The sequence below is a fragment of the Borostomias antarcticus genome (assembly GCF_949987555.1).
Source record: "Borostomias antarcticus genome assembly, chromosome: 3".
NCBI classification, from domain to species: Eukaryota; Metazoa; Chordata; class Actinopteri; order Stomiiformes; family Stomiidae; genus Borostomias; species Borostomias antarcticus.
The window spans coordinates 20,512,327-20,538,380 of NC_140236.1; the positions used below are offsets into that span (position 1 = coordinate 20,512,327).

The window sequence follows — 26,054 nt, forward strand, 5'->3', positions numbered from 1 at the left end:
GTCAGAATACACTACTGGAATTACAAACTCATGATTACTGGACTCTGATTGTTTTTCACCGTGGTAGTTTTCACGTTATGAAATACATAGGAGCGCATTAGACATCAGCTCATTCCCGTCCATGTATTTCATAACGTGAAAACTATCGCAGTGAAAAACAATCAGAGTCCAGTAATCATGAGTTTGTAATTCCAGTAGTGTATTCTGGATGTTATTTTTGACTATTTCCAATCTTGAAGTGTTATCTTTATAACGAACGTGTACTATATGGTCTATGGATACTTCCGCATTCTCCCACCCTGAGTGTGACGTAAGAGCTTTGCGTCGTGCCTAACAACGCCCCCTAGCTGTTATAAAATCCCTATAACACACGACCTCTCGTGGTTTATTGCTTAAGTAAGCCTGTCTGTATGCCTGCCTGCCTGTCCACCTGCCTGCATGTTTCTCTATTTGTCTGGCTTGCTGGTGTGTATATCTTTCTGCCTGCCTGCCTGCCTGCCTGCCTGTCTGTCTGTCTGTCTGTCTGTCTGTCTGTCTGTCTGTCTGTCTGTCTGTCTGTCTGTCTGTCTGCCTGCCTGCCTGCCTATCTGTTGGTCGGTTGGCCAACCGGCCTGCCTGTCTACCTGCTGTCTGTCTGCAGTCTGTCTGTGGGCCGACCTTCCTGCCTGCCTACATCCAGCCTCCTCATGGAGCAGCGAGCCTGGGAGGGGGGGTTGGGGATGCCTGCCTACCTCCAGCCTCCTCATGGAGGAGCGAGCCTTGGAGGGCGGGGTTGGGGACGCAGTCGATGATGCTTAGCAGGGTCCTGGTGAGACGCAGCAGCTCAAAGAAGCTGTAGAAGCCAAAGTAGATGAGGTGTCTGGCCAGATTCACCACCTGCAGGTACAACAACACAAACAACATAAACAACAACACATCACAAACATAGTGCATACTGGACACAGGCGCTGGTATGACTGGGGAGGAATGACATTGCGTGTCTGCTGTAGAGGGAGAGAGAACTGAAAGTAAGGATAGAAGGGGGTGAGGGAGAGTGAAATGAAGAAGGAAAGAGGTGATGAGAGAGGAGGTGGAATGAGGGGGTGTGAGTGAGTGAGTGAGTGAGTGAGTGAGTGAGTGAGTGAGTGAGTGAGTGAGTGAGTGAGTGAGTCAGTGAGTCAGTGAGTCAGTAGTGAGTGTCTGTGTGTGTGTGTGTGTGTGTGTGTGTGAACCTCATAGGTTGAGCTTGTTCTAGTGAGTGAGTGTCTTTGTGTGTGTGTATACTGTAGGTGTGTGTGTGTGTGTGTGTGTGAACCTCATAGGTGAGCTTGTTCTTCTCTTGATTGTGGAAAGGCAGCTCATCGTTGAGTACGTGGTTGAGGTAGTCCTCCATGAACACCATGGTGTTGGCAAACGTGTTCTTCTTGTTGTCCCGCGAGTCATCCATATTGGAGTCATATCTGACAGGAGAGGCAGAACACTCACACTGATCATGGAACTCATGTATTGATCTATCCTAGTCCTCAGCAAGGAACACAATGAAAAGGTGTCAGGTATGTCACACGTGTTTCGCAGCAGTATCTGGGAGAAACGTCTATGGAATGTTAGCTTCACTTAGCCAAGTAGTAGTACTATTACAGGAGGAACTTCAGTACTCTTTGATGGTGATGGAGGTGGGAATCTCAGTCCAGAGGCGGGCAAACTTGACGGGCGTCACCAGCTCCTGGGGGTCGCGGTCGACGTGCGCGTGCAGCATGAGGCGGCAGAAGGAGGCGCGGATGTCGAAGGGCAGCGTCTCGTCCATCATGCACAGGAAGATCAGGTCCACGTCCAGCTGCTTGGAGATCTCCCCTATGGCCAGATACTGGCGATCCAGACACATTCTGGCATACAGCTTCAATTGGTACCTAAACGAACGAACGCACACACACACACAGACGCGCGTAGTGTCACATAGTATCCCACACATGTAATAATATTTGTACTACGGTGATGTGCGTGCGTGCGTGTGTGTGTGGGGGGGTGGGTGTCTGTAGTTACATGTGTTTGTGTGTGTTGTCCAGTGTACCTATAGTAGGTGAGGACATTCTCGTCGTGAGCGTTGCCCTGGCGCGCCTCCTGGGCCAGCTGTCTGATGCTCTTCTCCTGCCGCTGATTGGCCTTGTCTGTCCACACCAGCCACACCTCGTCCTCCTCCACAAAGTCCTCCAGCCCAAGGTACTCCCCTTGGCCATGAGACATCTCCTTAGGCATGCGACGCCTGCGCGCGCGCGCGCACACACACACACACACACACACACACAAACCATGTAAACCTGTGTGGGTATGTGTGTGTGTGTGTGTGTGTGTGTAGACCAGCAGCACAACTTACTCAGTTTTGATGAGGATGTCCTGATTCTGAGGTTCCAACACACACTTGCAGATCAGCTCCTGGGTGACTGGGATGGCCACATTATTGGACACACACAGATCTGAAAGGTAGTCCAGAAATCTGCACATAAAGACACACACGGGCACGCACGCACGCACACACACACACACACACACACACACACACACACACACACACACACACACACACACACACACACACATAAAGGTCAGACAAATCCACAGGAGAATGTTTTAGCAACATTCCTGTGTGTCTGCTATGACCACTAGATGGCTCTGGCGCTCTCTCTCTATGTAACAGACTGTCTTGCTTCTCTCCTTTCCTCCTCTTCCTCTCTCCTTCTCCCCTCCTCCCCTCGTCCTTACCTGGGCTCCCGGTTTCTGCGGACCAGATTGACGAAGGTCTCCACCTCTGTCTTGGTGATGTGTTTCTCTAGTAGTTTGCGGTTGTTGTGTAGAAGAGCAGTGATGGTGTCCTCAGCCAGGATGTCGTAGCCAATCTGACTCTGCATCACCCCAAACTGCTTGGCTATGTGCTCCTGGGGAGAGGGAAGGAGCAGTCAGTCAGTCTACATAGTCTGCAGTTGTGTCTTCCTACTAGTCTAACCAAGTTTGACTAATAATCATGGTGGAGCTCCAGGGGCTCTTTGATGATATAGTGAGTGATGGCTTCACCTGGTTCTTGCGGTAGTCCTCCTGGGAGTGGCGGAGAACCCGGTAGCACAGACGGAACATGTACTGGTACGGTGCGTTCTTCTGGTCGCTCAGCTCCTCCAGCTGCAGCAGAGGACCCTCCCCACCTTTGTCCTTGAATGGAGCCTTGATGATCCCAAAGATCTGCAGACAGACGGACGGTAAGAGAGGAGAGAGACATCCCCCATCATGCATCACTCTGTCTGAGGATCTCATGCAGGTTCTGATGTCTTTGAAAGTGTTATTGTGTACATATGGGTGAGGATCTTCTCTGGTGTGTAGTGTTAGTGTAGTAGTTCCATAGATATAGATCATATATTCTAGCTCTATCCGAACCTGTTTGGGTGTTCATCAGAATGGAGGTGTCTGTGAGGATTGTAGTGGAGGACCTGGGTGGGGATGTTCTGTAGTGTTTGGTGTTGGGGTGGTTCTGGTTTTGACCTGTTAAAGGATGTTCTGTAGTGTTTGGTGTTGGGGAGGTTCTGGTTTTGACCTGTTAAAGGATGTTCTGTAGTGTTTGGTGTTGTTCTGGTTTTGACCTGTTAAAGGATGTTCTGTAGAGTTTGGTGTTGAGGAGGTTCTGGTTTTGACCTGTTAAAGGATGTTCTGTAGTGTTTGGTGTTGGGGTGGTTCTGGTTTTGACCTATTTAAGGATGTTCTGTAGTGTTTGGTGTTGGGGAGGTTCTGGTTTTGACCTGTTTGAGGATGTTCTGTAGTGTTTGGTATTGGGGAGGTTCTGGTTTTGACCTGTTTGAGGATGTTTTGTTCCCTCATGAGCTTCTGCCTCTCTCTGTTGGCCTTGGTCATCTGCACCTCCAGGACCAGCTGCCCGTTGTTGTTCTGGTCCGCCACGAAAAACACAAGGTCCTCCAGCAGCTTGATGGCAAACCTGAAAAACACACACAAACACACACATACACACACACACACATCTAACCAAGCTGAATTAGTTAAACTCACACCTTAGTATAAATACTGGCCACCTGTGGCATGGCATCGCTAGCATTTCAGTGGCATAGGTGGCTGGAGCAGTAGGAGGTGGAGGTGGTCATGTGCGCTGGCAAGTCAGAGACCTGAGGTCAAGCCCAGCGTGGGGCAAGCGAGGGAAGCAATACTGACGAGCAACACAGAGACACCTGTTCTACACGCACACTTGGGTTCTAATGGGGCACACCGAGGACAGACCTCGGTTATTACCTCCACAGACCCCCACTACTGTACTACTGGACCCACACCCTTGACCCCTGACTCCCTACCGGCGGTCATTCTGGCTGATGAAGCCTTCGTTGAAGCGGTCCACCACAGTACTCAGCATGAAGCTGGCGTCGTTGGCAAAGTCCAGGTCTCTGATTTCCATGACGGGTACAGACACAATAGCAAATGCCTCCTTGTCCTCCTTGGTGGGACAGGTGCCAAGCTGAGGAACACACACACACACTTTCGTTTTTTGTTTGTTTGTTTGTTTTTTAGCAGGATTACACAAAAACAACCAATCTCATTAAACTGAGTGGAGGGGTATAGTGTCACACAGTTTTTCTGATTACATGCGCGCATATAAAGACACCAATGTATTAGATCGCCTCCCATGTGAACAGTTGCCCCGAAATCTTCAATCGGATTAAATTAAATCAGATTGAAAAAAGTGTGCATGTAACCGCAGCTAAGGCAATGAGGCAGACAAGTTCTTTCGACTATGCAACTGTGCCATTCTGATTCAACAGATACAAATACCACCACCACCAACAACAACAGCCTATTTCTTCTTTTTTTTTTTGCAACCAAATGTTTATTGAAATGAAAACAAAATTTACAACAAAGTATGGCATGTCTAAATTTTAACACCAAAACATAGGTACAAACTGGGAAAATGTGAAAGAATGTTAAACAATAGATAAAATACATGAATTATACAAGCTGGTATTATCATGTACTACTGTACATACAGAATCCACAAGGAGCCAAATGCAATAAGTAGAAAAATAAAAAGGAAAAGAAAAGAGAGCACCATCCCCCCACCCCAGGTACAATAACACTCACTCACGCTAGGGACATGTGTTGTTGAATACCAGAACTCCATCAAACTAGTTTCACTAGCCCCATTAATTCTGGCAGTTGACAACTCCAGATAAATAAAATAAAAACATCCAAAAATGTAAGGACCCATTGTCTGGTGGTGAGGGAGTGAGTAGGTTTCCATCACAGCGCAATCCTCTTTTTGGCAGCGGTCAGACCATCCAGGACAATGCACCTTTTAAACCTGGTGATATTAAGCACTGCCTAATCATTCAGCAACAGGACGGGCACATTTACTGGGATGGTCACCGATACCAGGTCAGACAGCTGGTCTGCTACTTTAGCCCAGGACTGTGAAACTGGAGGGCAGTCCCACAGCATGTGAAGGAAAAGACCAGGGATCTTTATAGTGCATAAACTACACAAGGGATCATTCATCATTTTCACACAGTGGAGTTCACACAGGGTTAGATATGTTCTGTGGACATAGTTAAAGTGAATCTGTTGGTAGTAGTGAATCTGTTAGTAGTAGTGAATCTGTTGGTAGTAGTGGATCTGTTGGTAGTAGTGGATCTGTTGGTAGTAGTGGATCTGTTGGTAGTAGTGGATCTGTTGGTAGTAGTGAATCTGTTGGTAGTAGTGAATCTGTTGGTAGTAGTGAATCTGTTGGAAGTCAGGGTTGTGGGAGGCCTTCTGAATGCTGGCCCAAACAAGCTTCTAGCTGAAATCAGGGTCCAGTTCTGGGCAGTCATTCCTCCATATCCTATCTGATGGTGGCGACCATAGGAAGCCTGCAGAACAAATAGATCCAGTATGGACACCACACCCTTGGTTTTCCTTTGTGTAGCAAATCATTTGTGAAAAGGGTGGATGGGTAGAGGCTGTTGCCACAGGATACCATATGCCCAGAAAGCTGGTCTAAGCTGCAGATAAAAGAAAAATGTGGAAATCGGCAGATTGAAATCATCCTTGATATCTTGAAAGGAACGCAAACCCATATTGTTATAAATGTCCTCCAAGTAGTGAATGTTGCTGTTTTTCCAATCGTCGGGATTAGCCCACTTTGGAATGTGCCAGGATGGTGCCAGTGTGAAAGCTTTCTTAGCCTGGGGCTAATAAGGTTCTAAGAATGTGTTTAGCCCTGGGCTAGGTGCAGTGTGAAAAGCCCTCATGTCTAGGAGTAGTGGGCCTAGTTTGTACCAAAATGCTACAGTATATAGAATTCAGGAGGTATGCCATCACAACCTGGTGATTTGTTTCTTTGCATGGCAAGTGCTGCCTCCTTCAGTTCATCTAAAGGAATGGGCTCGTCAAGATGCACGGGGTCAGCTGCTGCGAGTTGTGGTAAGTACTTATGTACCAAGTCTAGCTGTCCAAGAAAGTCACCACACCTTGTCTACTGTAGCTGAATCTCTAACTGCTATACATTGGAGTAAACGGTGCAAAATGACTCATTTATTTGTTTGGGTTCAGTTGCGATAGTGCCTGTTTAAGATGGATATCTGCAAAATACTCACTGGTCCTAATTTTCAAAGCCAAATGGTGACTGGGTCTAGACCCCTGAAAGTTATAGTGCTTCCTAGTCCTACGTATGAGAAATTCAGAATGTTGCTTCAAAATATCATTTATATCCTTCTTCCGAGATTCTATTTGTTGGAGTATCTGTTTTGTAGAATGGAGTCGAGGCTGGAGAAGTCTGCTACCAAGGTTTGTAATCTGGCAGACCTAGCCTTAAGCACATATGAAGAAGGTTTGTTATCTGGCAGACCTAGCCTAAAGCACAATTTATGCCCAAGTTATGGTAATGAAACATGTACAGAACATGGTGCATGGCAAACCATGCACTTTACAGCTGCATTTCTTGGAGCTACAAGGAGTTTCACTCTTGCAGCCACACCGGATCATCTTCAGGATGTAGTCTGGAACCAGTTTGACATCTTCTGGTAGGTGGATTGGGATCAGTGCCCTGTTACTAGTGTCCTTTTTCCATCCAAATTCCTCTGGGTTCATTGCAGGTGGCAGATTGTTATTGAGATTTCGCCACAGGTACGCTTGGAAGTGGGCCCTCTACATTTTCAGTGACCTCTTCCTTTGTTGGAGGTATAGCAGCTAGATTTGGTGAAGACATGTCCTTTCCCGTTCTTTTTTCCCCAGACAAGTAGCCTTGTGTGTGTCATGTCCATGCTCTCCGTTATGCCATAACAGGCTGAGATGAAGGCAGGGGCTTGGTCAAGGACTTGCTGGAATGGTGCATCCACATTGCCAATAACTGATAGATCGTAACCAGCTTTTAGGGCTTTGATGACAGAGCCTTTTCCCAAACCATAGTACGACGCTCTAGCTAGCTCATGTCAGCTCTGAGAGAACATGGTTATCCAGTGACCTCAGCTGAGCACCCAGGCTCCGATGGTGGAGCCACACAGCCGGGTGGGAGGTGATGAACGGGGCCTTCTCTGGGCTCTGGTAGGACTCCACTCTGCCAGCTCCCTTGACCTTCAGTGTAGCATGGTAAAGCAGGAAAAACTCCACACCTTGGATCTTCCATCCATCAATGGAGAGAGATCATAGTGCGAGTACCCCCATTCTTCTTCTTGTCATTGTAGATGCGATGGGCATGCATGACCTCACCCTGGAAGTGGGAAGGGAGGGAAACCACTTAGGCAGTGATTGTGTAAGGAACTGGATGGCATTGGATCCTTCGATACCTTCTGCTAGTCCAGTGATTCGGAGGTTGCACCTCCTGCTCCCGTCCGCCATGTCAGCCAGCTTAAGTTGCATTGTCTCCAGCGAGGCCTCGTGGCTGGCCAGCCTTTCAGAGTTGTTCTCGACATCAGAGCGTATCTTCCATGTCCACACTAACGGTGTTAATACTTTCAGTTAATGTCATTGGATCTGTCTGAACAGCCCTTAATTTTTCCTCTGTCACCTCTCCCACAAGCCACCTCTCCCGAGCTTATATCTCACCAACGCCAGATCCATAGTTCACAAAATAGACGATCTGGAACTAGAACTTGCTGGATATAACTATGTGCGCAACTGCTGTGCTCTGATAATAACAGAGACCTGGCTACAGCCGCAAATCCCCGACGCAGCAATGCAGCTACTAGGCCACACACTCCTCCACTGGGACAGAAACAAGGACTCCGGTAAGAGCAGAGGAGGGGGTCTCTGTATCTACGTGCATAATGACTGGTCTAACAACAGCACTATCATAGACAGCCACTGTTCTCCTGAACTGGAGTTCATGTCAGTTAAGTGCCGAGCTTTTTTTCTGCCGAGAGAACGGTAGTGATCACAACGTTACAGTAGCACAGCTCTCTCTCTACTGCTAAATGCCATAAACAAACTGCTGCGGGCCCACCCTGATGGCCTTCACATAATTGCTTTTAATAAGGCAAACCTAAAATCAGTCCTGCCAAAATTCTACCAGCATGTCAAATGTCCGACCAGGGGGAGAAACATGTTTACTCTAACATCAAGCATGCGTTCAGAGCCATAGCTCTCCCTCACCTCAGCCAGTAGACCACCTCTCCCTGCTGCTTACCCCAGCATACACTCCTCTCAGAGGGAGAACGAGACCAGTGACAAAAACAATAACAACATGGCCTGAGGATGCACTATCTCAGCTACAGGACTGTTTTGCACATACTGAGTGGGACATATTTGATCACCGGGATTTGGCAATATTCCTACAGGCTGTACTTTTCTCAAGTGCTGCATTGAGGAGGTCACAGTGGAAAAAACTATCCGGGTCTTCCCCAATCAAAAACCCTGGATGACCAGCCACGTTCGTATGCTTCTCAGGGCCCGGGGCACTGCCTTCAGGTCAGGTGACAGAGCTCTGTACAGTGCTGCTCGAGCCGAACTAAAGGGAGGAATTAAGAGCGCCAAAGTGGACTACAAGAAGAGGATAGAGGACCCCCTCTCCAGTAACAACCCACGACAGATGTGGCAGGGCGTACAGAACATCAACTACAGAGGCTGCGGCGCAACAACTGGGAACCCAGGAGTGTTGCTAGCGGAGGAGCTGAACAGCTTCTTTGCACGCTTCGAGACACAAAACCCAGCCGCACCCTCTCCACCCCCACCAGCCTGCGAAACCCCCGTACTCACTCTAACAGAGCATGAGGTGAGACGGGTGCTCAGGGCAGTGAACCCCAGGAAGGCCGTTGGGCCAGATGGAGTACCCGGGAAGGTGCTCAGAGCATGTGCTGACCAGCTCTCAGGGGTCTTCACCACCATCTTCAACCGCTCCCTGGCGCAAGCTGTCATCCTGTCCTGCCTGAAATCTGCAACAATCATCCCAGTTCCCAAGAAATCAGCTGCAGTCACCCTCAATGACTACTGTCCAGTAGCACTCACACCGGCCATCATGAAGTGGTTCGAGAGGCTGGTCTTACCACACATTAAAGCCTGCCTCCTCCCCACCTTCGACCCTCACCAGTTCGCCTACCGGGCTAACAGATCCACCGAGGATGCCATAGCTCTCCACTCTGCACTGAACCATCTGGAACATCGGGAGAGCTATGTAAGGATGCTCTTCATCGACTACAGCTCAGCCTTCAATACAATTATCCCGGACATTCTGATCACCAAGCTGCTAGTCCTAGGCATCTCCCCACTCACATGCTCCTGGATCAAAGACTTCCTGACTGACTGCCCCCAGTCTGTGAAACTCGGCCCCCACCTCTCCTCCACCCGCACACTCAGCACCGGCTCTCCTCAAGGGTGTGTGCTGAGCCCACTCCTGTACTCTCTCTACACCCATGACTGCAGCCCAGCCCACCCAGACAACATCATTGTCAAATTTGCGGACGACACCACAGTGGTTGGGCTCATCTCAGGGGGGAACGAGTCTGCTTACCGAGATGAGATCCTGAAATTAACAGCATGGTGCTCAGTGAACAACCTCGCACTGAACACCACAAAAACAAAGGAAATCATCTGCGACTTCAGGAAGAACAGAGCAGACACCACCCCCCTTTACATCAACGGTGAGTGTGTAAAGAGGGTTCACACCTTTAGATTCCTGGGCCCTCTCATCTCTGCCAACCTCTCCTGGTCTGACAACACCACAGCGGTCATCAAGAAGGCCCAGCAGCGATAACACTACCTGAGGGTCCTCAGGAAGAATAATCTGGATCCAAAGCTGCTAGTGACCTTCTAGCGCTCCTCCGTTGAGAGCCTGCTGGTGTGCTGCATAACTGTGTGGTACCCCAGCTGCACCCAGGCAGACAGAAGGGGTCTTCAGAGAGTGATCAATGCGACGCAGAAGATCATCGGCCACCCTCTCCCCTCCCTGATGGACCTTTACACCTCCCGCTGCCTCAGCAGAGCAAAGAACATCACGAAGCACAGCTCTCACCCTGGCTTCCACCTGCTTGACCTGCTGCCCTCCGGCAGGCGTTACAGGTGCATCAGGGCCAAAACCAACAGACTGAAAGACAGTTCCTTCCCCAGAGCCATGATCACCCTGAATGCTAACTTGCACAACACACACTGTTCAATATTTCATTCAGCGCAACATTTTATATTTTATATATTTGTATTTATTTTTTATTTATATTCTTTTTGTGTGACATTATATTCTTATTGTGTGATGTTGTGATGTTGTCCGCACACTGTGATGTTGTATGTTGTCCGGCGCACTCAAGTTGAGGCTAATTTAATTTCGTTGTACCTTGGCACAATGACAATAAAGTCATTCATTCATTCATTCATCTGCTGAAGACGGTGGAAACATGAATCGAGGTAGTCATGTTGCTTCTCTAGCACGGCCTCCGCTATGTTATTTATGATAATTAATTTCATAACATGCTATAGCCTACGTACATGTTCTGAAATGTATTCTCATAAATTGTTTAGTGATGACAGATCCTATTGAGTATGATTCTCGATTGGACCGTGCAACATATTTGAGGGGTTGAAATATTGGATAATTTATTGTTCAATTTATTGTGTCAATTTCAAAGCGTTTCTCTGGTTTCACCTTTCTGCCATTAGGATCGCAGTTTCTCATTTCACCAGACGTGCCTACGCATGGGTCAGAGTGTGCTTGGAGGTGAGCACATTCTCCGATATTCTCTTGTCAAGTTTGTTTTCTATAAATCTATAAAAAGTTTTCTCAGGAGTGCTTCATAAATGAGGCCCCTAAGAACAGAAGTGCCTTTGTGCGCGCCACAAATTTTTGGGCTTAATTTGTTTGTTCACAGGAATTTGCCCTTGGGGATCAATACAATCTATCTATGAATACACTGAACTGGTTTGAATCTTGAACAATCTTTATTCTACTCTGTAAAGCAAAGAAAGGGGGAGAACATTATGATTCCAGCATTTGTCTTCATATGTTATGTTATCCTACACTGTCCATGTGAGTTATCCTATGCTGACTGATATTGGATGAGACTCTGTGTGCGACTGTGTGTGCGTTCTGTGCGCCACCTCGCGCATTTATCATTCATGGCACGGCGGATGATTATGACATCAGTGTTCAGCACTTCTGCAATTTCCCTCCATTAATTTAGAGAATTTAGAGACTCTTAAAGACCCACCTGTTCTGACAGGCCTTTGGCGACCCCCCCCCCATGTTGTCCTGATTTTTGCCTATGTGAACTGTTTGTTTATTTTAATTCTCTACTGTAAAGCACTCTGTGCACTCGTGCTGAGAAGAGCACTCTATAAATAAAGTTTTACTTACTTTACTTACTTACTTACTTACTAGAGATACTTTTTCTTGTTGGATGGTGAAGGTGCCAGTATTTTCTCACTTGCTCCGCTAGCATCTATTCAAATTGATCCATGCTTGCTTGTAAGTAACTAGCGATTCATCAAGACAGATTGATGAAAACAACCGTTTCGCGGCAGAAAATAGATTTTTAGAAACTGCATTCTAAGTGCCCCGACCACCGCCATTACATGGATATACTGGCTCGTGCTGGATTTTAAATTTCTTCTACATGCCTCCGAACTACACCAAATTGATCTCGGTGAGTCAAACGTCTTATAATATGTCATAAATAAGGTCCAGGTTGTCAAAAACGAGCATTGTCCTTTAATAGTGGGGGTGTAGCTGCTGCGCTTGCTCCAGTGCTCAGGCGCCTATTGCTCCGGTCATACTGTATCTAGCTGGGTAGCTGAGACACATCAGAGAGCAGAGCTGAAGAGCACCCATTTGGCCAACTCCTGCTGTGTCAAACCCACCTGTTCATATACTGCAATAGTGATGCACCAACTGTATATTTTTCTTACATTTGTTGCATTATCGGTACCCTAATGTTGCTGACGACATGCATTTATGGGCAGAGGTATGCACTCTCTAATTCAAATTTGAGTTTGTCATATGTACATGATACGATTACCTAGTAGTAGCCCTTATAGTAGAATCTAAGTAGTAGTATACTGTAGCACTAGTAGGCATAGTGTAATAGCACTGTAGTATTATATTAGTAGTAGCCTATGTGTGTAGAGGACAGTACCATGAGCCGTATGGGCCTCTCTTCGTCAACGTCAATAGGAGCATTGGTGCTCTGGATCCAGGTGTTAGTGCACAGGTGTCTGAGACGCACATACGAGTTCCTGCAAGACAGACAGCCAAACCAAATAGACAACCAGACAGACAGGCAGACCGATAGCCAGCCAGACCGACAGGCAGAGAGACAGAGAGAACTTACAATACAAAAGATGTCGATCATTTCAGAGCATTGTACACAGGGGAATCACATTTCTTGAGTTATCATTTAATCGGATTATAAGATATGAAACAAAACAGGTGAACCAAGGCAAACAGTAATGTGTAGTAGCATGGTACTAGTAGTGCACTGTAGTATTATGTTAGTAAAGTATTGCAATGAAACATTACAGAAATGTACTATGTTGTGGGAAGAATAGCCTATGTTACCGTGGGACAAAGGAGTCGGTCTTCTGCAGTGTGGTGGGGTCAAGCTCGAACAGAGAGGCAATGTCGTTCCCATGAGCCACAGCAACCAGCTTGTATTTGATCCTTTCCCCCAGACTGCGCTTGCTATTGCTATCAATCTATGACACACACACACACATTAGTTACATTGACTGGCCGGAGTGTTAAAGCAGAGGCTAGCAGCCTGTACTGATTTATGTAGACATCTGTAGTCACTGGTACCTGGATGTCAGGGCTGTCTCCTTTAAAGCCTGGATTTTCCTGGAAACAACATTAGGATCAATTAACAAACACCGCTCGCTCGCTCAAGGATCCATTAACAAACACCGCTCGCTCCCTCCCTCCCTCCCTCCCTCCCTCGCTCCCTCGCTCCCTCGCTCCCTCGCTCCCTCGCTCCCTCGCTCCCTCGCTCCCTCGCTCCCTCCCTCGCTCCCTCGCTCCCTCGCTCCCTCGCTCACTCGCTCACTCGCTCACTCGCTCACTCGCTCACTCGCTCACTCACTCACTCACTCACTCACTCACTCACTCACTCAGTAACAGTACCTCTGCAGCCAGGTAGTGCCCGGTGGCCAGGTGTTTGAAGCGGTACAGACTGTTCCAGTGCCCCGCTCCTCCTCGACACGGGTCATGATGGACAACCTGAGGGACCAATCACAGCATCTGAACATCAGTCATCACAAAATGCCTAGGACTCCACTGCAGGTACACTGAAAAACATATGCGTATTTGAGTCTGAGTAGGGAAGTGAGAGTGTGTGAGTAGGGAAGTGTGAGAGAGTGTGAGTAGGGAAGTGTGAGAGTGTGTGAGTAGGGAAGGGTGAGACAGTGTGAGTAGGGAAGTGTGAGAGTGTGTGAGTAGGGAAGTGTGAGAGAGTGTGAGTAGGGAAGTGTGAGAGTGTGTGAGTAGGGAAGTGTGAGAGTGTGTGAGTAGGGAAGTGTGAGAGAGAGTGAGTAGGGAAGTGTGAGAGAGTGTGAGTAGGGAAGTGTGAGAGAGTGTGAGTAGGGAAGTGTGAGAGAGTGTGAGTAGGGAAGTGTGAGAGTGTGTGAGTAGGGAAGTGTGAGAGTGTATGAGTAGGGAAGTGTGAGAGTGTGTGAGTAGGGAAGTGTGAGAGTGTGTGTGTGTACTGACCTCCACCTCCCAGAGAGCGTTAGAGCTGGTAGCAGAGGTGGCAGACTGGCGTAGAGTGGTTCGCAGGAACACATGTACCTTGGTCTTATACTCATCACATGTCAGGAACTTCTCCTGCTCCGCATGAAACAGCCTCACTACATCACCCTGGGATACACACACACAAACACACACACACACACACACACACACACACACACACACACACACACACACCGCACTTACTTATTTCATCATAAGGCAGTGGCTAGTTTCAGTGTAAACTAGAATGCATAAATAAGATGCCTCCTTCCCTCCACTAGTCTGGGGGTCCACCTTGGGCAAGTATAAGTACCCTCTTAGCCCGCATACCTGGGGTTACAGGTACAACCCCTGATAATGGAAAACATCTATAGAGGAAGAGAGACCCGGCCCGGAGGAAGTCCCGGGCCCCTATCTGGAGCCAGGCCCAGAAGGAGGACCTTACCACGGAGCCCGGCCGGGCCCAGCCTGAAAAAGCAATGTAGAAACATCTTCTCCTACTCCATCCCGTGGACCCACCACCCGCAGGAGGAACTGTCGGGGTCGGGTGCGCTGCCAACTAGGTGGCGGTGAAGGCGAGGGGCACCGAGGGACCGGACCCGGACGGCAGAGGCTGGCTCTGGGGACATGGAACGTGACCTCGCTGGGGGGAAGGAGCCGAAGTTTGGGAGGGAGGTGGAGCGATACCAATTACACCTGGTGGGGCTAACCTCCACACACAGCACCGGCGCCGGAATCAAACTCCTGGATAGGGGCTGGACCCTATTCTTCTCTGGAGTAACTCATGGTATGAGGCATAGGGCAGGTGTGGGCAAACTAGCCAGCCCCCAGCTGAGCACCTCTGTGCTGGAGTTCACCCTAGTGGACGAGAGGGTCGCCTCCCTGCGCCTTAGGGCTGTGGGGGGGGGAAACTCTGACTGGTTTGTGAATATGCACCAAACAGCAGGTCGGAGTATTCCGCCTTCTTGCAGACCCTAAATGTAGTCCTATATGGGGCTCCTGCAGGGGACTCCACTGTCCTATTGGGGGACTTCAACGCGCATGTGGGCAATGATGGAGATACTTGGAGGGGCGTGATTGGGAGGCATGGCCACCACGATCTGAACCTAAGTGGTGTTTTGTTGTTGGACTTCTGTGCTAGTCACGGTTTGTCCATAACAAACACCATGTTCGAGCACAAGGATGCCCACAAGTACACCTCGCATCAGAACACCTTAGGCCGAAGGTCGATGATAGATTTTGTTATTGTATCATCTGATCTGAGGCTGTGTCTTGAACACTCGGGTGAAGAGAGGGGCAGAGCTGTCCACTGATCACCATCTGGTGGTGAGCTGGATTCGATGGCGGGGGAAACCTCTGGACAGACCTGGAAAACCCAAGCGTGTAGTGAGGGGTAACTGGGAACGTCTGGAGGAAGAGCCTGTCCGGAGAGATTTCAATCATAGGTACCTCAAGGGGCGGTGGACACCGGTGGTCAGGGAAGCCGTCCGACTGAAGAAATGTTAGCCCGGGAGACTCCAGAAGCAGTGGCAAGATATTGACGGGCCCGGAGGGCAGCGTGTGTGGGAGGAGTTCAGAAAAACCATGGAGAAGGACTTTTGGTCAGCACCAAGGTGCTTCTGGAAGACCATCCGACACCTCAGGAAGGGAAAGCGGGGGACCATCCAAGCTGTGTACAGCAAGGATGAGACACTACTGACCTCAACTGAGGAGGTCGTTGAGCATTGGAAGGAGACACTTTGAGGCACTCCTGAACCCGACTAACCCACCCTCTACGATCGAGGCAGAGCCAGAAGATGAAATCGTAAATTTCCCTGGAGGAGGTCACTGTGGTAGTCAAACAACTCCACAGTGGCAAAGCCCCAGGGACTGATGAGATCTGTTCTATTGTATCTTGTTCTGTAAAGCACTTTGTAAATGTGTTTTGAAAGGTTCTATACAAATGAATGAATGTATAATAATAATAATAATTATAATAATAATAATTAGGGCCCGAGCACTGGCGGTGCGAGGCCCTATTGAAATTCGAAGGATTATTATTATTATTAGGGCCCGAGCACTGGCGGTGCGAGGCCCTATTGAAATTCAAATGATTATTATTATTAGGGCCCGAGCACTGGCGGTGCGAGGCCCTATTGAAAGTCGAAGGATTATTATTAGGGCCCGAGCACTGGCGGTGCGAGGCCCTATTGAAAGTCAAAGGATTATTATTAGGGCCCGAGCACTGGCGGTGCAAGGCCCTATTGAAATTCTTAGGATTATTATTATTATTAGGGCCCGAGCACTGGCGGTGCAAGGCCCTATTGAAAGTCGAAGGATTATTATTAGGGCCTGAGCACTGGCGGTGTGAGGCCCTATTGAAAGTCGAAGGATTATTATTATTATTAGGGCCTGAGCACTGGCGGTGCAAGGCCCTATTGAAAGTCGAAGGATTATTATTAGGGCCCGAGCACTGGCGGTGCGAGGCCCTATTGAAAGTCAAAGGATTATTATTAGGGCCCGAGCACTGGCGGTGCGAGGCCCTATTGAAATTCTAAGGATTATTATTATTATTAGGGCCCGAGCACTGGCGGTGCAAGGCCCTATTGAAAGTCGAAGGATTATTATTAGGGCCTGAGCACTGGCGGTGTGAGGCCCTATTGAAAGTCGAAGGATTATTATTATTATTAGGGCCTGAGCACTGGCGGTGCAAGGCCCTATTGAAAGTCGAAGGATTATTATTAGGGCCCGAGCACTGGCGGTGCGAGGCCCTATTGAAAGTCAATGGATTATTATTAGGGCCCGAGCACTGGCGGTGCAAGGCCCTATTGAAATTCTAAGGATTATTATTATTATTAGGGCCCGAGCACTGGCGGTGCGAGGCACTATTGAATTTCGAAGGATTATTATTAGGGCCCGAGCACTGGCGGTGCAAGGCCCTATTGAAATTCTAAGGATTATTATTATTATTAGGGCCCGAGCACTGGCGGTGCGAGGACCTATTGAAATTCGAAGGATTATTATTATTATTAGGGCCTGAGCACTGGCGGTGCAAGGCCCTATTGAAAGTCGAAGGATTATTATTAGGGCCCGAGCACTGGCGGTGCGAGGCCCTATTGAAAGTCAAAGGATTATTATTAGGGCCCGAGCACTGGCGGTGCAAGGCCCTATTGAAATTCTAAGGATTATTATTATTATTAGGGCCCGAGGACTGGCGGTGCGAGGCCCTATTGAAAGTCGAAGGATTATTATTAGGGCCCGAGCACTGGCGGTGTGAGGCCCTATTGAAAGTCGAAGGATTATTATTAGGGCCCGAGCACTGGCGGTGCAAGGCCCTATTGAAATTCTAAGGATTATTATTATTATTAGGGCCCGAGCACTGGCGGTGCGAGGCCCTATTGAAATTCGAAGGATTATTATTATTATTAGGGCCCGAGCACTGGCGGTGCGAGGCCCTATTGTATTTCAAAGGATTATTATTATTATTAGGGCCCGAGCACTGGCGGTGCGAGGCCCTATTAAAATTCGAAAGATTATTATTATTAGGGCCCAAGCACTGGCGGTGCAAGGCCCTATTGAAATTCGAAGGATTATTATTATTATTAGGGCCCGAGCACTGGCGGTGCAAGGCCCTATTGAAATTGGAAGGATTATTATTAGGGCCCGAGCACTGGCGGTGCGAGGCCATATTGAAATTCAAAGGATTATTATTATTAGGGCCCCAGCACTGGCGGTGCAAGGCCCTATTGTATTTTGAAGGATTATTATTATTATTAGGGCCGGACCACTGGCGGTGCAAGGCCCTTTTGAAATTCGAAGGATTATTAGGGCCCGAGCACTGGCGGTGTGAGGCCCTATTGAAATTCTACGGATTATCATTAGGGCCCGAGCACTGGCGGTGCGAGGCCCTATTGAAATTCGAATGATTATTATTATTAGGGCCCAAGCACTGGCGGTGCGAGGCCCTATTGAAAGTCGAAGGATTATTATTAGGGCCCGAGCACTGGCGGTGCGAGGCCCTATTGAAAATCGAAAGATTATTATTAGGGCCCGAGCACTGGCGGTGCGAGGCCCTATTGAAATTCGAAGGATTATTAGGGCCCGAGCACTGGCGGTGCGAGGCACTATTGAAATTCGAAGGATTATTATTATTATTAGGGCACGAGCACTGGCGGTGCGAGGCCCTATTGAAATTCGAAGGATTATTATTATTAGGGCCCGAGCACTGGCGGTGCGAGGCCCTATTGAAAGTCGAAGGATTATTATTAGGGCCCGAGCACTGGCGGTGTGAGGCCCTATTGAAAGTCGAAGGATTATTATTAGGGCCCGAGCACTGGCGGTGCAAGGCCCTATTGAAATTCTAAGGATTATTATTATTATTAGGGCCCGAGCACTGGCGGTGCGAGGCCCTATTGAAATTCGAAGGATTATTATTATTATTAGGGCCCGAGCACTGGCGGTGCGAGGCCTTATTGTATTTCGAAGGATTATTATTATTATTAGGGCCCGAGCACTGGCGGTGCGAGGCCCTATTGAAATTCGAAGGATTATTATTATTATAAGGGCCCGAGCACTGGCGGTGCGAGGCCCTATTGTATTTCGAAGGATTATTATTATTATTAGGGCCCGAGCACTGGCGGTGCGAGGCCCTATTGAAATTCGAAGGATTATTATTTTTAGGGCCCGAGCACTGGCGAGCACTGTGATATGCATCAGTATTGAGTCACTCTTAGAGCGCCACTTACTGGTGACAGGAAGTTTCTCTCAGTACTGGACACCGAAATAGCACAGCCTTTAACGGCGCCGCACCCCGACACGCGTGGGGTGCGAGGGCCCGCTCAACTAGGGCTCGCAGCCCTAGTTCTCCTTATTCTCCTTCTTCTCCCCAAACAAATGCCTTTTTGGCGGCCTAAACATCGATGAAAACGGATGAAACTTTGCAGATACGTCAGTCCCGGTGAAAAATTTGATGATTCATGGGTGACGGAAATGGGCGTGGCAAAACGGCTCAAGAGCGCCCCCTGGAAAATGTAAAATGGCGAGCTCCACCTTTCAGTTTGATGTAGGCGAACGAAATTCGGTGGGCATATGTAGTTCATCGAGACACACTAAAATGTGTCTTGAACCTATACCCAACATCCAACAGGAAGTCAGCCATTTTGCTTTTAATGTACCATTTTGTCCTTGTTTTTACCATTTCCATGCCTCGTACTTCAACTCCTCCTCCTACAGATTTCATCCGATCAACTTCATATTCGGTCAGCTTCATCTTAAGACCTTTGTGATCAAAAGTTATTAAAAAAAAAGAGTTTGCCGTGGCGCACCGCCAAAGTTTGACATTTCGCCATAAAACACTTAGTCCTTATATCTCCTCCATACATTATCCAATTTGTCCGATATATCTCACGCTTCATTACGGTTCTGTCCTGAACACATCTATATGTCAGTATTGCGTCATACTTATAGCGCCACCTATTGGTGAAACAGGAAGTCCTTATAACTCCTACATACATTATCCGATCTGCTCTAAATTGCTGACGATTCATGAAGGTCGCATTCTGAACTCATCTATGCGTCGGTATTGAGTCACACTTACAGCGCCACCTACTGGTGAAACAGGAAGTACTCATAACTCCTACATACGTTATCCGATTTACTCCAAATTGCTCATGCTTGATGAAGGTCGCATCCTGAACACATCTGTGCATCAGCATTGAGTCATTATTATAGCGCCACCTACTGCTTACAGGAAGTCCTCATAACTCCTACATACTTTGTCCGATTTACACAACATCTCTCACGCTTCATCAAGGTACCGTCCTGTACACATCTATGCGTCGGTATTGCGTCACGCTTAGAGCGCCACCTACTGGTGACAGGAAGTTTCTCTCAGTACTGGACACCGAAATAGCACACCCTTTAATGGCGCCACACCCCGACCCGCATGGGGTGCGAGGGCCCGCTCACTGCTGCTTGCAGCCCTAGTTATTATTGATATTGATATTATTATTAGTAGTAGTCATAGTATTATTATTATTATTGTTATTATTATTATTACTACATGATCAGAGGAGAGATGATGAAGATCATGATGACGTGAACAGCCATTATGCTATATGAGACTTACTCCTTTCAGAACTTCATCTTTATGGTCGCTGAACATCATGAACAGGTTGATCTTCCAGCTGGTGTTTCCATTCACAGAGTTAATCTGGAGAAGGAGTCAAGGAGAAAGACAGGTCAGATCTGGAGAGAGACAGACAGGCAGGCAGGCAGACAAGACAGACAGACAGGTGCTAGAGGGACTTCAGGGTTTCATAGAGCAGAGTCAGGATCCTCTACTGCAGAGTGAGTGTGTGTGTGTGTGTGTGTGTGTGTGTGTGTGTGTGTGTGTGTGTGCTTGTGTGTGTGTGTGTGTGTGTGTGTGTGTGTGTGTGTGAAGCCCCGTGCCTCACCTCCTTGCAGCCGGGGTGGTCTGACAGCTCGTAGTTGCTGGCGTGGAGCGGCTGGCCTGCGTTCACAGGGTTCAGGACCACCTTGTCTCCCACCACCACCTATAACACAGGACAAGCACGTCTCACAGGGGTCATGGGTTAACCTTGTCTCCCACCACCACCTACAACACAGGACCAGCACATCTCACAGGGGTCATGGGTTAACCTTGTCTCCCACCACCACCTACAACACAGGACCAGCACGTCTCACAGGGGTCATGGGTTAACCTTGTCTCCCACCACCACCTACAACACAGGACCAGCACGTCTCACAGAGGTCATGGGTTAACCTAATCTCCCACCACCACCTACAGCACAGGACCAGCACGTCTCACAGGGGTCATAGGTTAACCTTGTCTCCCACCACCACCTACAACACAGGACCAGCACGTCTCACAGGGGTCATGGGTTAACCTTGTCTCCCACCACCACCTACAACACAGGACCAGCACGTCTCACAGGGGTCATGGGTTAACCTTATATGGGAAATCATATGTGGAACTGTATGTAAGAGTGTATAATAAGTGCATGTGTGGGTATGCAGTGTATGTGTGTGTGTGAGTGTGTGTGTGTGAGTGTGTGCGTGCGGGTGTGTGTGTGTGTGTGTGTGTGCGTGCGTGCGGGTGTGTGCGTGCGTGTGTGTGCATGCATGCGTGTGTGTGTTACATTGTCTCCGTTGGCGCGGAGCTTCCAGAAGGGCTGGATGAAGAGCCAGGAGCCCTCGTTCCCTGTGCCGTCCAGTGTCACCCGCATGGCGTTCTTCTCCAGCAGCGCCGGCAGACGCTTGTTCACCGTCAGGTACTTATTACTCTTCATATGCAGCAGCTAGCGGGACAGAGTATGCTGTAGGTGAGTCAGCCAGCCGCAGCCCCACCCAGAGAGAGAACCTCCCAGGACACACCAGAGTTAACCTCGCAGCCCTGGGTGTGTTTGACTAGATTAAACAGCTACAGCTCTGCTCAATATTGACATCAGGTGTGTGTGTGTGTGTGTGTGTGTGTGAGGAGATGGGGGTGGCCCTGATCATTTCCTCATCACCATACTGAACTGGTTTTAATCACTGACCAGACTAATCTATGATGACTACTACATCTGACCTGCCACTGAACATGATAGCATGGCGTATTAGAGGTGATTGGGTGAGTAGGCTGACCTGCCACTGAACATGATAGTATGGCGTAGCAGAGGTGGTTGGGTGAGCAAGCTGACCTGGATGATCATGCCGTATTTGACAATGTCTCCATGGACCTTCTTATTCTCCGTCTCGTTCTGCTTCTGCTCCAGGTTAGAGGCGTGCTGCAGAGAACAGGGGAGAGGAGCACAGAGCGATCACAGCCTTGCACACACACACACACACACACACACACACACACACACACACACACACACACACTACAGCTGGATAACACAGCAACATGTCACTTGTCACATTCTAAACTGAGTTGCTCTTCCATCATAGTATGATGGTACCTGCAGTTTCTGAAACATGGCATTATGGTACTTGTAGTTTCTATCTCATTGTAAAATGTTACCTGTAGTTTCTGCAGTAAGACCATATCAGCGATCTTGTCCTTCTCATTTTTGGCCTGCTTGGCCTTCCAAAACTGCTTCTGGGCCGAGTAGCGGCTCATAGGACACACCTTGAAAAGACAGTCTGGTGAGAGAGAAGGTAGAGGGTCTGACTGACTGTGTGCAGTGTGTGCCCTGTGTGCAGATGTGCTTCAAGAGAAACAAGTATGTCCGCCTTTTCCATCTTATAAATCCTGACATGAACTATGTAGTCAGGGACTCGGTCAATATAGGGGAGCAATGTATTCCGTAAACGTCTTTAATGCATAATTACAGGTATAGTCTCCTATTAGACCTACGGGACCCATCCACAGCTTCACTCTGGAAAACAGTAGAAAAAATAATTGTTTAATATTATTTAGTAATAAGGAATCATGCGCTGCGCTGGGTAATCAGGGCTCCTCTGCTGTCTGCTTTGATAAAGTCAGAATCACACACCTTTACTCTTGGGTATTCTCTACATCAAGGACAAGTCGTTTCATGAAAAATTGGGTAATTTGTCGCCTGACAAAGTTAGCACTTTATGCTAACTACTGCAGTGCCCATTCTAAAGGTGAACACAGCGCTATCTGGCTGCTAGTGGTATATAACATTATGCCCATGGTAAATGTGTGACACAAAATCTGCTGGGTTAAGAGATGACTGCAACACACTCCATCTGGACCAAACCAATTTTCATGAAACTCGGTGGAGGGGTGTAGCATGTGCCAACATAGAACCCATTACATTTTTGAGCGGATCTAGGGATGTTAACAGTTAAAGCAATACACATCGCGATATTTGGACCTTTACAAACATGTCTGGTGCTAATTCTCCAATTAGATTTACTAAAAGTAAGCTGAATCGTCCAAACAGTCTACTCAGAAAGATAATACATTGACATTTATTACCTTTTAAAACTCGCGCCCCTGGGACGCGGCATTCAGTCGTAGTGCGCATGCGCAACGTTGTGCTTAAACAACACAGTAGTAGCTAACTATTCCGGCGTCTATGGATATCATGCGTTTTTGAGCTCAATGATATCATGGCGGAGGTGAGAAAACTGAAGCGAAACATCAGAGGAAGCCAGAAAAAGAAAAAGTCAATCTGATAACTTTATGACAGTATGACAGTGCACTTACTCGCAGAACCTGTGGGGGGCGCAGTTCCGAGAAAACCGGAGAAAATGCTATGTATTGCTTTAACTGTTTAACCGATAATCGCAAATAAAAATACAGCCCATCAACTGATGAGGGGAAAACAATTCTTAAATCCAACAGAAAAGGGCACTGTGCTACCATTTCAGAACGTTCGCTCTCACAGAGTTTAACCTTGCGTCATCATACTCCCCCAACATGAAGGGAAAAATTAGAGTTTGGTTTGGGATATTTGCATTAAAAACATGAAGCGCACTGTAAAATGTGCAAAGGTGCAGCAGCACTACTACAATGCAGTACCACATACGCAGTAAACATCCACAAGCCACATTTAGTCTCAGACTGAGTGTAGCCTATTTTTTTTATTTAATGTTTAGCCGTCAAAAACATGTTTTTTCCCATATTTACAGTACTTCAATGGATTGTCCGCTGGTGGAACACAGTTTCAAAACCATAGCTACCAAAATGGAATGGCTAGCTGTCATTAGCAGAATTAAGAAACTTTGCTGATTTGCCTTTCAACTTTATTTCACAACAGGTGAGTGAAAATGTGTCCTACTGGCTCGCTGTATTTTTTATTTTTTTAAGATATTTTTTAGGGCTTTTCAGCTTTAATGGGATAGGACAGTTGAGAGAGACAGGAAACGTGGGAGAGAGAGAGGGGAGGACATGCGGCACAGGACCCGAGCCGGGAATCGAACCCGGGTCCGCCGCGCAAAGGACTAGCCTTCATATGGGGCGCGCCTTACCCGGTGAGCTACCGGGGCGCCCCATCCAGTTGTATTTTTAATGATTTGTGAATTTCCGTAGTTTCTAGCCTATTTACGCTTATTGTTAACCGAAAATAACCGATTAATGAGGATTGACTGTTGGTTAGAAAAAATAGCCCAAATTTGCATCCCTAGGTGGATCCGATCCACAAATTGAAACAAAATGCGAAGCCAGCTCCCCGGGTGGAAGCGATAGAGAGACGGGGTTTTGACTGGGGGGTGCGCATAGGTCAAGTCCTATACCAAAAGTCCTCATCTGGAAACTTGACATCAACTGGCAACTGGCAACAAAAAAACTTGAAAATTCATAACAAATCAGCCATATGTGCTATCATTTTGCTAACCACCACCAAAATATATGCCCAAGTCAGTAAAAATTCTCAAATGCTTCGAGCTGGCAGGAATTATTAAGTCCATCACTCTGTATTTCTCAAAAACTCAAAAACTAATTAAAGCTTAGGTCAACGTTTAGGTCAACTGACACCACATTTTCTACACTGCATCTTCAGACTGTCCTCCACAAACTCTCCATTCCAAATTTTTGAAATTAAAAAAGTTTATCAGAATCATTTTATTAAACATTTTTGTTAACAGTACTGTATGCAGCTACTGCAAATTCTCACTCAAAAAATCTCCAATGTTCATGAAAAAAATGACAACATCTTCATGACATGGTAGAGGTAGAGACATTTTTCAGAATTTTTACAGAGTATTCTGAATTCTGTCCTATTGCTGTCGATGGAGAAGAAACACACACACAGTATAGTGCAACAGTGACTTCTCATTCCATGGTAGCAGGGGTTTGGACTGGGGTGTCTGGGGGTATAGCCAAGTGGACCGAACAGCCCCCACTGGCTCCAACCCAAGGGGGCGCCACAGAGCCGCCCATTCACCTCCATTCATTTGGACTTGAGCTCAGAAGCCAAAATGTCAGTTTTAGACAGACATATAGACAGACAGATCAGAAACAGAATTGCGTTTCTTCAGTTTTGGGTGCTCTGCAGCCCCGCAGAGTTTGCTGTATGGGTTGCAGATTTAATCACTGATATTTGATAGATGGATCGATCGATGGGTCAGTACCACACCTTTCCTACAGGCACTGTGCACTAGTATTTTAAATGGGAAAACAAAGGAAAAAAGACTGGATTGGGACGGACTTGGTTTTGGCCGATACTCAAAATTAAATGACTCGGGATCGAACCAGGGCCAAAAAACGTGGAGTGGAACATCCCTACAGTAATAGCAACATACCAACATCAGTTCATAATGTGTTGAAAACAATCCTGACCAGCAACGACACCCTGACAGGTTAAGCTTCACAGTTACTGAGGAATGTGTCTCCACAGATCTCAACATCAATAAAGAACTGTGAACTTCTCTTAGTAGCTACCGTAGATCCCTGAGTTACACCAGTTCAGACAAGATCACTTTTGTCAAATTTGAACATTTATTATACAAGCAGCATAATTATACAAGCGGCATAATACATGCATATGAATTTTTTGGCGGTGTGCTCTGTCCGGGGGGCCCCCTGCCCACCGGCGTGGAAAGCGCTCCACGCGCGTGGAGCGCGTTAGCAGGGGGAGGCAATCTGGTGTTCCCCCCCTCTGGGCCAAGCCCTTGGCCCAGAGAGCCATGAAGGGGGAACGGCATCCTGCCTCAATGACGATCAGAGTGGGCCGCGATCGGGAAGACGCTCGGAGGTAACTCAGCCCACTAAGACCGTCAAAGAGTGCCACAGGAGGACTGCTGTACATTATAGTCCCTGGTCCCCACGGGCCGACGCTTCGTGGGTTCCGCGGGAGATACAGCCTCGTGTCTCTGCGTCCATGGCGCCCGCCATGGAAAGCCACAGAGACCAGCTAGCGGCTACTCTGGCATCCACCGGCCGACGCTGGTGGAATACCTGCAAACTACCCCCCAAGAACACACCAGCAACTCCGCGGCCCGCATGCGCAGAAGGGTT

General features: G+C 47.9%; 1 protein-coding gene across 1 annotated transcript in view; it reads right to left on the bottom strand.

The window, feature by feature from the left end:
* itpr3 (inositol 1,4,5-trisphosphate receptor, type 3) overlaps positions 1 to 26,054 on the bottom strand; it is a gene marked incomplete at both ends in the record, with an annotated part of 214,717 nt that overhangs the window by 127,967 nt on the left and 60,696 nt on the right. Inside the window, 19 exons of the mRNA XM_084436422.1 lie at positions 732 to 876; positions 1,295 to 1,439; positions 1,635 to 1,886; positions 2,048 to 2,239; positions 2,351 to 2,470; positions 2,737 to 2,909; positions 3,046 to 3,207; positions 3,811 to 3,952; positions 4,320 to 4,480; positions 12,552 to 12,651; positions 12,974 to 13,110; positions 13,208 to 13,252; positions 13,535 to 13,630; positions 14,120 to 14,266; positions 20,247 to 20,330; positions 20,575 to 20,673; positions 21,280 to 21,438; positions 21,823 to 21,909; positions 22,146 to 22,267. Of these exons, the coding sequence (XP_084292548.1) occupies positions 732 to 876; positions 1,295 to 1,439; positions 1,635 to 1,886; positions 2,048 to 2,239; positions 2,351 to 2,470; positions 2,737 to 2,909; positions 3,046 to 3,207; positions 3,811 to 3,952; positions 4,320 to 4,480; positions 12,552 to 12,651; positions 12,974 to 13,110; positions 13,208 to 13,252; positions 13,535 to 13,630; positions 14,120 to 14,266; positions 20,247 to 20,330; positions 20,575 to 20,673; positions 21,280 to 21,438; positions 21,823 to 21,909; positions 22,146 to 22,267 (2,568 nt within the window). The remainder of the gene's footprint in view (positions 1 to 731; positions 877 to 1,294; positions 1,440 to 1,634; positions 1,887 to 2,047; positions 2,240 to 2,350; positions 2,471 to 2,736; positions 2,910 to 3,045; positions 3,208 to 3,810; positions 3,953 to 4,319; positions 4,481 to 12,551; positions 12,652 to 12,973; positions 13,111 to 13,207; positions 13,253 to 13,534; positions 13,631 to 14,119; positions 14,267 to 20,246; positions 20,331 to 20,574; positions 20,674 to 21,279; positions 21,439 to 21,822; positions 21,910 to 22,145; positions 22,268 to 26,054) is intronic.